Raw genomic sequence first — 13025 nt, 5'->3', positions numbered from 1 at the left:
TGTGTGTGTGTGTGTGTGTGTGTGTGTGTGAGAGAGAGAGAGAGAGAGAGAGAGAGAGAGAGAGAGAGAGAGAGAGAGAGATGAGAGAGAGAGAGAGAGAGAGAGAGAGAGAGAGAGAGAGAGAGAGAGAGAGAGAGAGAGAGAGAATTATCTATTTATTTGTCTATATTTATCTATCTATCTATCTATTTATTTGGCAGGGTCTCGTGTAGCCCAGGCTGGTCTTGAACTCATGTACTCCAGGACGTCTTTGAACTCCTGATCCTGAAGCTTCCATTTCACAGGATTACGGACATGTGCCACCATGCCTGGCTCTGCACGCTGCGGATGAACTCAGGACCTCGTGTGTGCTGGGTAAGCGCCCAAGCAGTTGAGCTAATGTTCTACTTAGCTCTGTGGCCTGGTTCATGGCCTAGTCACCAGAGAAGAGTGGGGAAGTGCCTTGTCGACTGATTGACGAGGCAGAACCCAGCCCACTGTGGGCAGCACCATCCCCTAGGCAGATGGTCCTGGGCTGTGTGAGAAAGATAGTTAAACACAGGCCTGAAAGCAAGCCGTATTCCCGTTCTGACTTCCCTTCACCATGGACTGTGACCTAGGGGAGGGATAAATATTTGTCCCTAAGGCCTAGGCTGATCTTTCTTTTGGTGTCTGACACAGCAACAAAAAAACAAACTAGTACAGCTCCCTGCACCCGCAGCTTGTCACAGGCAATCTGGTTTTTTCGAGACAGGGTCTCTCTGTGTAGCCTTGGCTGTCCTGGACTCGCTTTGTAGACCAGACTGGCCTCGAACTCACAGTGATCCACCTGCCTCTGCCTCCCGAGGGCTGGGATTAAAGGTGTGCGCCACCATGCCCGGCGTTATGGCGAGTCTTGATGGTCACCTTGATTACAAATGCTAGGAGGCTGGGGAGACTCCACCTCTGCGAGTCTCTGAGGGCCAAGCTCATGGGTGAAGTGGAGGGTGAAGTAGGAGGTCAGTCAGGCTTTTGGGGTGGTGGGACACTTGGGTATCTTTTTTTAAAAAATATTTTATTTAATTTTAATTTATGTGCATTGGTGTGAGGGTGTCAGATCTTGGAGTTACAGACAGTTGTGAGCTGCCAGGTGGGTAATGGGAATTGAACCTGGGTCCTTTGGAAGAGCAGGCAGTGCTCTTAACCACTGAGCCATCTCTCCAGCCCCACTTGGGTATCTTTAGGGCTATATCTTGCCCCATCCTATGTTCCTGTCCTCTCGGCGTCCTGTCGGCTGTGAGGTAAACAGCTTGTCTCTCCCACAAATGCCATCCACCCTGATTTTCTGATCACAAGCCAGAACAAAGCTTTCTCCTCTCAAGCTGGTCTGTCAGGTGGCCACAGCGAGAAGAAAACTAATCAATACAGGCCACATGCGAGCAAACTTCCTGCCTGGGCCTGGATGTTTCCAGTGTGGAGTCCGCTGTGGAGAAAGCTGCTGCGGACATTTGTCATTGTGTAGGTGTGGCTTTGGTCTCTTGGGAACATACCTAGGGGTGCGATTGCTGCCTCACAGGCCAAGTTTGCCATCCACCATAGACACTGAGGCCCTGGTCCACAGCACCCAGCCACTTCTCTCCCACTGGCACAGGATGGAAAACACACAGAAGGTCACAGGCTGCCCGGGAATAGAGAGCCACCCTCATCCAAGGGGAGAAACTAACACAGGGTCATAATGTGCCTCAGTTTCCAAGCTCTGGGCACATGTATATGCTCAGTAAACAGATTACCAATAAATGAATGTAGGTTGTTTACTGGTGAGAAAACTGAGGTTCAGGCTGGTTTCATAGCACCCCTGGAGCTCTGGCCTGGTCAGATAGAGTCATCACGCCTCTTGGGAGCCCCAGGCAGGATGCTACGCCACGGGCATGCCTCCACAGGCCGCGCTTAGCCTATGATGGTGCAGCAGCCCAGGCTCTCTAGCCACATGAAAGGCCTGACTATTTTTGCTCGGAAGGCAGGCCGCAGTGCTGAGGGTTGTGTAATTAGATGTGGCCCTGGACCCATGAGGGGCTGGAGCTGGGGACTGTGGTGGGCTAGGCTGGCACTGCCCAGAGCCAGCAGGAAGAATCTCAGCAACAACCCAAGCTAGGGGCGTTTCCCTAGCCCTCCCAAGCTCCGCTGGCCAGGGCTGCTGAGCGGAGCAGTGTGGCTGCTAATTGAAGGGGTTCGGGGCACAGTCTCTGAAGTGTTTCCAGGCTGAATAGAGACCCTGGCACTGCTCTAGGCTTTACTCTAGGACCTCTGAAATTATGGGATGCAAGCGGACAGCCCGGCCTGCACTCCACACCACAGGCCTGCCCACACCCCATGGATGCCACAGCAGGGCCCCACACGTGTCCCAGAAACCACGGGACGTGGTATGAGACACTGGGGGAAGCAGGCGGCTTCTTTCCTAGTGTTAACTGACAAACGTCTGAAGGTGCAGGGTGAGACGGCAGACGCGTCATGCAAGCAGCCAGCGCCATTTATTGAGCCCCACTGTATGCCAGGCATCGTCCTAGATCAGTGGTCATGACCCCCACAGGGTCATATGTCAGCTAGCCTACGTATCAGATACTTACATCACAATTTTGTTTAGTTTAGTTTTGTTTGTTGTTGTTGTTGTTGTTGTTATTTGTTTTTTGGTTTTTCGAGACGGGATTTCTCTGTGTAGCCTTGACTGACCTAGACTCACGTTGTAGACCAGGCTGTACATCACGATTTGTAACAGTAGCAAAATTAACAGCTCCGAAGTAACAATGAAATAACTTTATGGTTGGGGAGGGGGTCACCACAGCGTGAGGAGCTCTATGAAAGGGGGTACAGCATTAGGAAGGTTGAGGACCACTGGTCTAGATGCTAGAGTTAGGATAGAGCCCCAGTCACACAAAGTTCCTTGTCACTGCAGACCGTATGTAGGAGCTGCCTTAGTGGCTCTGTGCTCCCGATCACCGCAGGGCCTTTGCACGTGCTGTCCAGCTGCGAGGCGCTCTCCCGCACCTGTGCCTTCCCAAATACCTTCTCTCCATCTTTGAGGGCGTCACTAGAGTCGTTCCCTACAGCGGAAGCCTGGGACTAGACTCCCATGGTGCACGTAGCCTTGAGGAACTCCTCCTGGCCCTCAGCCCAGCGTGCAGTCAGAGCTCTCCCATCTCTTTCGTAAGCTCGGGCCTGTTGGTTCGCCACTGGCTCCGAGGACCTGACTGTGACCCGGGTGCCACAAGCTCAGGATGAGTCTTCTCGGGATGCGTCTGCAGAATGAGTGGACTATCGAGCGAGTGTCGGTAGGCGGGAGCCTGAGGGTTGGCTGTGGGAAGGAGTAAGCTTTGTCACAGGTGGGAGCAGTCTTGGTGGGCTTTACCCTTGGGCACCTCATGAATACCTTGTGACAGACTGAGTGGAGCCATCCTGGGTTTGGAATTCTGGAAGCAGACCTGGGAACCCCACCTGGTCTATTGTCTTTCTAATGGACCCTCACCGGGAGAAGGAGCCGGTCCTCCCCACGTGACTGAGGGAGTTGGGGAAGAGAGAAAAACAAAGTCGGCTGCAGGGAGAGGGTGCAAGAACAGTGGACAAGCTAGATCAGCACGCCGGCCAGAGAGACACCTAAGGACCCGTCCCGTGGAACGGCTACCGGAAGGTTCACTCTTTCGTCCCTTTAACCTTTTTCCTTCTTTTATAAGCTAGTTGAGTTACATAATAAAGTTTAATTGCTAAGAAACAGAGTCAACAGTTGGCAGTGAGCGACCAGCGTCTAACCCAAACCCAGGGCAAGTGCTGGCCTCTTCCGTCTCTGCTTGTGAGTGGCACTTGCTGAGCACTTCAGGTCATGGGTAGGGTGCAGGGCACATATGCGTGCGTTTGTGTGTGCTGTGTGAGCACATGTGTACGTGAGTAGGTGTGAGTGGGGTGTTCTACAGTCCCCTTCTCTAGGCATGTGGAGGTAGGAGAGGGCCTGTGCTGTGGGAAAGACCCAGTCACAGATGGGTCACTGACCTGGCGTTGGGACTTTCAGAGGTTTAGAAATAGAAATGGTGTCTCAGACCCCCCCCATCCCCGCCCCCGTGCCCGGCCTTCCATTACCTCAGGGCATGTCATTCCACTATCAACTCTCTCTCCCATCTCCACAACAAACACCGACAGAGATGTTCGGGCACAGCGGTGCCAGGCTCCGCAGTGCCGGCCTCTCCCAGGTGGCAGGGCGTGGCTGCTCAGCATCTTTGGGGGGAGGCGTCTGTGTCCTCAGGCTCAGCAGGAAGGAGCACATTGGCACTGAGCATGTTCACCCTGTCCCCTCACATTTGTACCTTCCATCGCAGAGCGGAACACCTGCCATCACCTGTAACACAACAAGACTGTGACCTGGAGGCAGTTCAGTGGCTCAGCAGGCATGCAGCCCTGGAACTCATGAAGTACATGCCTGGGGGTGGGGGTGGGGAGGGCTGGGTCATGAGAGGGAGTAGTGGGGGGTGGGGAGGGGAGCAGCTGAAACCCCAGCACCCAGGAGGTAGAGGCAGGAGGACCAGAAATGCAAGAATGTACTTGGTTACACGTCACATTGGAACCAGCCTGGGGCCCGGGACACTCTTGTCTAGAAAGAAATGACATGAAAAGAAGAAAAAGTCACCGAGTCACAGTGAGACAAGATAAGGACGTGGCAGGAGGGGAGGCCCACTTCTGCCCGGGCTCTGTGTGGAGCTGCGGGAAGGACTTGAGCATGCGTGGACGATGGCATCGGAGTCTGGAAGCAGACCCAACCAGCACCAAGGTAGGACCTTGTCTGCCTTCGGGCAGAAGACAGGAAGGCGTCGAGCCCCGACCTGGGGCCCAGATTGTCTTATACCCCTTGTTCTACCCCACGACTGTGTCACGAAGGCGTCCATGATAAAGTGTATCGCCAGCGTAGGCTAGAAGCCTTAGATGGGGACATGACCCTTGGCTGCCTCAAGGAGCTTTTGGCCAGGGAAAGGAAGAGAACACTGAGCCGGCTGCTTGAGCACTCTGCCTGGCTCTGGACAAGGAGGGAGGGTGGGGCCTGTAGCTGAGACATGTAAGAAGCTTCTAGAAACTGGATAAGGCTGAGAATTGGGCCCTCCCTTAAAGACCAGAGCTCTGACACCTTAAAGACCAGTCCTCAGTCAGCTGAGAACAGGGCCCCAGGAGGTCTTACTGTCCCTAAAGCTGATGACTATGCTAAGACAGGTTAGGCCAGCCCAGGACCATCCTCACTCCATTGTTTTGAAGTCAAGGGGAGGGGCACAGGACCACATGAGCTTGTGTCCTTGGTGGACATATCTCTCTCCTCCTCCATGATGACAGAATCATTTCAAGGGAAAACAGAGATGTCTTGGTTCCATTTTCCCAATGGCCGCTCTCTTTTTGGACACGAGTGGGGGCTGCTGGCATTATTGCAAGGCACAACTATAATATGGGGACCCGGTTCACAACTGTGTAGTCCTTCCTGACCTCCCTTGGTCCACCTCCTGCCTCACTGTCACCATCCCAGCTCCTTGCTGGCCACTGGCCACTGTGCCGCTGCCTGGCTGCCCCCATTGGCCCTCTCCTGCCACGGAACCAACCCCTTCTGGTATACACAAGGACAATGCACACGGTGGATCTTGGTGCACATAGCTCTGCAAGACTGCAAGCTCCTAGAGATGAGGCTGGGTCTGCGTCCTGGCTGGTTGAGACCTGCTCAGCCCTGACCTTGGATGTGGGGGGTGCACAGGCGTTTACTGAAATAAGTACAGGAATGAATGAGTGAGTGGATTCAAGGGCCCTCAGATCACTGGGTTCCCTAGGTCAGTTACACATGGTGCTTCAGGGACTGCTAACGACTGTCCTCAGGACCCAGCTGTGCTGTCTGAACTCGGCCATCCTCTTCCTACCTCTGTGGAATGGGCTCATAGCTTCTGCTTAGGCCGCCCTCCTGCGGCTTTGTGAGGCTCAGAAGTGCAGGATACCAGCACCTCAGGGAGCTCCCCGTGGTCCCTAAGAATGGGGAAACTGAGGCCTGGGCAGGAAGGGCCAGGGCAGTGCCTGAACTGGGCACCATCAGCTGTCCCTGAAACTCCCCCGTTCCCACTCTGCACCCGAAGCCTGGAAATCCTGAGTCACAGCTGGACTGGGCCATGCCCAAGCCAGTAGAGTTTTCCTTCTCACTTGCAGGGGCCTCGGAGCCTCCAGACCTCGTCCCTCAGGGAGTGTGTGGGGGATGGGAAGGACCTCAGCTCAAAGTTCCCGGGAAGGGAAGCGCTCCTGAAAGGCCCTCCGGTCTGTCTGTCGGCCTGTCTGAGTCTGCCCAGGGGACCTGAGGTCAGGAGGAAGCAAGCTTGGAGTGTGAGGAGGGTGGGACTGCGTGTGGCCCGGGCACAGTCCCGCCCCCCTCCTGCACTGTCCCCACCCCAAGCCCTCTTAATGAAATCAAGCTGGCCTTCCAGCTCTGGGAGGAGGAAGGGGAGGGCCTGGAGGCCGAGGCGGGCAGGCACCAGCCAGAGCAGCTGGCGGCAGACGGCAGGCAGACTGTCGGGCTGTCTAGCGGGCCAGGCTAGTCTACCTGGCAGTCGCGCCCAGGCCTTCTCCAGGAGAGCTGGTAAGTGTTGGCCTGCTGCTGCTGGGGGGCTGCGGGGGTGGTGGCGTGTGTGTGACTCTAGGAGGACTTTGCAGAGTCCCTAAGTGTGTGTGCAATCTGAGTGTGTGTTTGAGGCTGTGAGCATGCATGTGACAAGAAGTGTGTGCAGGGACGCCGGGGGCACCAGGGGGGTGCACGCGTGCAGTTGGGATCCAGGGAGGGATGCCAGGATGTCGTTTCCGAGGCTAGCGTGCTGGTGGTGTGAACTTGCATTGTCCCGTGTGCTGCTGTAGGCTGCGCTTGGCGTGTCCGATGCGCTGGTTGGTGTACGTGTGTAGAAGAGCTGGAGACTGTGGGAGCTTGCTCGAGTGTCTCGGAGTTGTGTGTGAGTCTGTGTTGTGGGCTCTGGCTGCCACTGCTGCTGGTGTGTGTGTGTGCGTGTGTAAGCGTGTGTGTAGGTTCTGAGACCTCAGTCTCCTCTCAGTCTCCTTCCAGGTCCTTGTCCTCTGTGGCCCCAAGGGAACTGGCTTAGGATACCGTGCTTCAGCCAGAGCCTCACGCCCCCCTCCCCAGGTCTCCTAATTGAAGCCAGGTTTCCATGGCTTGCCTCTCATCAGTGGTCATCAGTTTCCGAGTGGTGGCAGAACAGAGGCTCCAGTCCTGGGGTACCCAGTCCTTAGGGTGGGTTTGCCTCATCTGCATATTCACGAGCATCTTGATTTAAAACAGAAACTCCTAAGAGAGAGGGTGCAGGAGGGCGTCCTGCACGATCTGGTGTGTCTACTTGCTGACACTTATTATGTGCCGGGCACGGCTGTGTCTCTGTTGCATAGACATGGAGCTGACATGCCCAGCCCCAGACACAGCCGGGAGGCCACGTGGGCTGTTCTGAGCCACCTCACGATGAAGGCTCTGCTAGGAGGCCTTTTACAGTCTGTCTGAATTCCCTCTGGGGTGAAAAACGCAAGATTTATCAGCCTCAGCGCCTGAGTCCATGTGCAGGATGGACACTGGAGGCCAAGCAGGCCTGCTCTCCCCAGGTGGACAGCGTCCGCAGGTAAAGGGTGTCTGGCAGGTCTAGCAGTCTTTTCAGACCTGTTCAGGTCGGTTCTCCGATTCCACAGAGGGGAAACTGAGGCCCCAAGAGTTTAGGGGAACCACTCAGGGTCACATAGCCAACTCCTGCAAGGCTTGACTAGTTCCATGCAGGCCTGAGTTCCCATACTCAGCTGCCTGTTGCCTTTCTTGGGGAGCCAGGAGAGATGGAGGGATGGGGGGCTTGGAGAGTTGGGGGTCTTGCTTCTTCCACACCCCCTTGGCTGATTCCAGAGTGCCATGGGAAGGCCAGTGCTTTCTTGTCTGGGGCTTTGCTATCTACATATGTGTGTTTATGTGTGGTGTGATGCATGTGTGTTCATGCATGTGTGGTGTGATGCATGTGTGTTCTGCACTTTTGCTGGGGTGTTGGGGCAGAGCAAGTGGGGCCATCCATGGGTAGGTCTGCTGAGGGGAAATGCTGCCTTACCCTGCAGCATTCCTGAATTCCAGCTTTCTTGTGGCACTTCTAGGTTGTTCTCTCAACTTCTAGGTTGTTCTCTCAACTTCTAGGTTGTTCTCTCATACAGTCCCAACAGCTCCTTGAGTCTCAGCCTGGAGTCACCCTACTGCTGCCCGTTGGCAGATGGGGAAAGCGAGGCTGAGAGGAGACAGCCAGCAGATTTAGATACGATGCAGCCAGGTTGATCAAGCCGTCCCGGTGGCTTTCCAGCTGAAGTCTCTGGGGTCAGCCTGCCTGGGGACTTCTGTAGGGCTTAAGCATTGTGGTCACGGTGGCCTGTCCCCTGGAGCAGCAGCCCTCGCTTGTCACAACTGTATTTATAGAGTGCCACAACATGTAGCCCAGGATGGTTTCAAACTTGCAATCCTGCCTCTGTCTCCCAAGTGCTGCTGACCCAGGCCTGGGGTGTAACTCAGTGGCAGAGCAGTTGCCCAACATGCATAGGGCTCTCAGTTCAATTCCCAGCACCACCCAAAAGACGGGGAGGGTCAGTAAAATGCTTGGGAAAAAAAAAATAAAGAGGACTTGGGTTGAAGCCCAGCACCCAGGTAAAAAGCCAGGTGGAGTGATATGCCCGAAGTCTCAGCTTTGGAAGGCCAGGGACAGAGTCCAGCCTAGCCCATTTGGTGATTTCTACCCCTCAGGGAGAGACCTGCTGGTGGTGATACCCCAGATTGCCCTCTGGCCTCCACATGCACACATGCACATGCCTGCACATACACGGGGACCTTCATAGCATGTGGACCTTCATAGCACGTGGATGCCCACACCTGACAGCGGATTCAAATCCTAGTCCAGTCAGGGACTATCTGCGTGACCTTGGTTATGTCACTGTCCACTCTGAACCTGAAGGTGTCACCGTTGTAGGACTGGACCTAGGGAGAGAGCTGAGATGCACAATCCTCCATGAATGCCTAGATCATCACCGCCCATGAGGTCTGTGGGCTCAGCAAGGAGCGCTCGCTTAGTGCATGTGAGGCCCCGACATGGCAGAGGGAGAGAGAAAAATACACAAAACAAGCCCCTCAGGACTTAAACCTCTTCAGAAAATATTTTATTACATTCATATATTTATAGGGGTCTGAGCAGGCCACAGTGTATGAGTGGAGGTCTACCCTGTGGGTCCAGGAGATGAAGCTCAGGACATCAGGCTTAGCAGCAAGCTCCTTTACCCGCTGAGCCACCTTGCTGGCCCATTTAGCCTCTCGTGATGGTTCTGAAGTGAACTCTGTCCTTTGATGTTTTCGAGCCAATTTGACTAAACTGGTATCAGTGCAGTTGCCCCTGCTGCAGAGCCAACCAAGACAGAAAGAATCTTAAAAATTAAGTCACAAGAATTTAATGATAAAAACAGACCATATATTAATCTGCAAGTATGTGTGAGTCACCCAGAGCTGACTGAGGGACCAGGAGGCTGGGCAAAACTCCTTGCAAACTGTACCAATGGCTTGGTTTGGGCTCCTTTGGCTGGACATGGGGCACTTGGTGCCAGTTTTCTGTGATGCTGAGGGCTCACCGCACATAACCAGAAAACTTCAAGGCATTGGCACGGTCGCTAAATGGCCCAGCCTCACTTCTTCCTCCCTTCCTGAGTCCCTGTCACACAAGAGGCAGGTAATGCCACCTGTCTCATCCAGCATGGCCTGCAGGCACCCTCATGCTGGGAACTCTAGGCCTCTGCCTCTTCATCTCAGTCCTCCAAGGGAGACCCTCAGAGAAGGCATTAGAGCCTTGTCTTAGACTTCTAGCCCTAGGCAGCCTCAGGGACCAGAGCCCTCTGCTGTGCCAGCAAGAGTTTGAACCCCAGATTCCACTTCCACTGACTGGGGGAGTTAGTGTAAACTTAGTGCAAAGAGGAATTTATTAATCAGCCCGGCTGTCTGGGCCAGATGGGGTCTGGGGGGGTGTTCATGCCTGGAGCAGCCTTCCAGTGGGGGAGGGGCGCATCTGGTTCCCATTTAGCGGTGGTGGTGGGGCGGGGCTGCGGCCTCGGGGAGGGGCTGCCGTGTTAGCTAGCTTTGTCTCCCCTGGAACTGTGGTTTCCCCCTGGAACCTCTTGGGGTGTTTTTTGGAGGCTCACAGTGAGTTCCAGGCCTCCATGGATTTAGGGGGGAGGGGAGGGTCACAATACCCTCAGCCCTGTCCTGGTATTCAGGCCTCCTATAGAACTTGCAGACTGGCAACTTTAAAACTCAGACTCTTCTGGAAAAGGAAGTGGGTGGATTGGAAAGGCCTCTGGGTACCCTAAGCCTTGGTTTCTGCAGTTGGAAGTGGGGACAGTCATAGCCTCCTCCCCAAGTGGGTAGCTCTCTGGCTACCATGACAAGCTCCTAGTTTGTCTGGGAGAGTAGGAGATGACTCAGGTGGTGACGCTGGAAGACCTCAGTTGCATCTCTAGCGTCCATGTCAAAAGGCAGCGCCATGGTGCATGCCTTTGATGCCAGCAGTGATGGTGGGGACACAGGAGGGTTCTTGGGGCCTGCTGGCCAGCCAGCCTATCCTAACACATGAACACCAGGTCCCAGAAGAGGCCATGCCTTGAAAAAGAAGTGTAGGGTCCCTGAGGAGGAAGGACACTTGAGGTTATCCTGTGGTCTCCAAATGCAGCCCTTCCCCACCCCACCCCCCACCCAAAGACACTTGCACTAGTAAGTGCAAGAGTGTAAGCTGGTATTGTGGTGCAGAGGTATGTATTGAGCGTTTAGTGTATACTCGGGGTGCAAAACACTGAGGCTATAGAGATGAATCAGACATTGTTTCTGATCTCAGGAACACAAACAAGAAGGGAGCCGGGCTGGCGGCATTCCGTGTATGCCTGGGAGTGTGTATGCACATGCGCGTGTTGCTGTGCCACAAAGGGCTAAGTGACTTGCTGGAATGTGTTCTGGCTTCCCTGATGTCCTCAGGAACTAGCGAGCCACTCCTGAGTCCCTGGAGACCCAGGCTGACCCGTCTCTCACCTCTTCCCACAGGTTCCGTGGGTCAACATGGTCCCCAACCTCCTCTTGTCTCTGCTGCTCCTTGTGAGGCCTGTGCCCGTGGCGGCCTACTCTGTGTCCCTCCCATCTTCCTTCCTGGAGGATGTGGGGGGCAGTGGGGAAGTCGAGGGCTCTTCAGCCTCTTCCCCAAGCCTGCCGCCACCCCGGACTCCAGCCTTCAGTCCCACATCAGGGGGACCCAAGCCCACAGCTCCAGAGGGCCCTGCGCCGCCCACCAACCTCCTTGATGGCATCATGGACTTCTTCCGCCAGTACGTGATGCTCATTGCGGTGGTGGGCTCGCTGACCTTCCTGATGATGTTTATTGTCTGCGCCGCGCTCATCACGCGCCAGAAGCACAAAGCCACGGCCTACTACCCATCCTCTTTCCCTGAAAAGAAGTACGTGGAGCAGAGTGACCGGGCTGGGGGACCCAGTGCCTTCTGCGAGATCCCCGACAGGGCGCCCGACAGCCGGCCGGAAGAGACCCTGGACTCCTCCCAGCAGCTTCAAGCTGACATCCTGGCTGCTACCCAGAACCTCCGGTCTCCAGCCAGAGTGGTGCCAGGCAGTGGGGAGGGAACAAAGCCTCTGAAAGGTGGGTCGGAGGATGGGGTGCCCAGCAGCCAGGAGGAGGCCCAGGAGGCCTCAGTTTGCGAGGTCACTGCAGAGGAGATGGGCGTCCCTGAGGAGTCAGGCTCGGCGGAGGCTGAAGGGGCTCCTGCAGCCAGTGAGAGCCAGAGAGGACCAGCAGGGTCTTTCTCTTTAGCCCAGGAAGCCCAGGGACCAACCGTCCCCCCTGAAAGCTCCTGCGCCTGCAACAAAGTCTCCCCCAGTGTCTAAGAGGCCCCCCAAACTGCTGGGCCTGACTGTTGGGTCTTTGAGGGTCACCTCCTTGGTCAAGAAAGGCCTTCGGCTCTCACTGCTTCTTGACGACTCTTCCTTGGCCGTGGCTGGTGCCAGTCCTGACCCCGAATGGGCAGAGCTGATGGCCTCTGATGCACCCCAGGAAACATCACCCCCAAGTTCCAGTGCCTTTAATGCCTCTTGCGGTCCTGGGAGCCCTCACACTAAGACATCACTTCTCTGGAAGAGGAAGGGCGGACACATCCCGGTTGGAGCTGCAGTGAGGCAGCCCACACAGCGGAAGGGAACAGGCCACAGGCCCCTCATGAAAGGCAGCAAACACTGTGTGAAGACAAGTCGGCCCTTAGATTTGGAAGACATCAAATGGATGGGCCTGCCACAGTCCTCAGCCACCTTTGCCTGCTGGGAAAGCAAGGTGCCGCTCTTATCCAGTAGCGCCAGGGACGGCAGACGGACCCCTTTGCGTCCCTCTGTCGTCACAATGTTTGTCACCCTGCCTCTCTGTTCAATGGACTCAGTTAGTTAGGAAGCTTCTGGAAGGGCTCCACCTCCGACTTATATTACAGAGTTCCCCTAGACACGCCATGGAAACTCAAAGTCACATGAGTTAAGGAGCGACTACTCTTAAGGGTTCCTATTGGGCTGGCTTTGCTATGCTTTTCCTAGGCTGCTTTATTACTGTCAGGATGATGAGTAAGAGCTACAAAGTCCAATCCCACAGCCCTCACTCTGGAAAATACCGTTCTCGGTTTTCTCAGAGGCACCCCACTTTCTGATTGGCTCGGAGGTGGGATGGAGGATGGAGGGAGTCTGGCTCTCTCACGTGTCAAGCACGGCTTTCTTGGGTGTGCATGGCTCATCTTGCTATCAATGCCGGGATTAGGGGAGTGAACAGAGCCTTTCTCTGTCTGTCCCAGAAGCTGCCTGGAAGCCAAGGGTGGGGGACGTTTGGGTGACTGTCGTATTGGATTCTGACGCCCAGCCTGGAGCAGGGGCCTGGCCCATCCTTTGCTCGCACAGTGGTCTGGAAGGCTGAGTCCACACTGTTCCT

At 55.3% G+C, this 13025-nt stretch overlaps 1 protein-coding gene across 1 annotated transcript; it reads left to right on the top strand.

The window, feature by feature from the left end:
- The first annotated feature begins 6436 nt into the window (after positions 1-6436).
- On the top strand, positions 6437-12560 carry Tmem119 (transmembrane protein 119). The gene is made up of 2 exons (XM_051161688.1): positions 6437-6592; positions 11102-12560. The coding sequence occupies exon 2, from the start codon at positions 11117-11119 to the stop codon at positions 11948-11950; it is 834 nt and encodes a 277-aa protein (XP_051017645.1). The 5' UTR covers positions 6437-6592; positions 11102-11116; the 3' UTR covers positions 11951-12560.
- Positions 12561-13025: the final 465 nt, after the last annotated feature.

This window comes from Acomys russatus, chromosome 19 (assembly GCF_903995435.1).
Source record: "Acomys russatus chromosome 19, mAcoRus1.1, whole genome shotgun sequence".
Taxonomy (NCBI): domain Eukaryota; kingdom Metazoa; phylum Chordata; class Mammalia; order Rodentia; family Muridae; genus Acomys; species Acomys russatus.
Note: the sequence above shows the minus strand (reverse complement) of the source record. Positions and strands in the feature narration are given on the sequence as shown.

Excerpts from the sequence above, each read along its gene's own strand:
- Tmem119 (XM_051161688.1), top strand. The coding sequence starts at position 11,117 with ATGGTCCCCAACCTCCTCTTGTCTCTGCTGCTCCTTGTGAGGCCTGTG.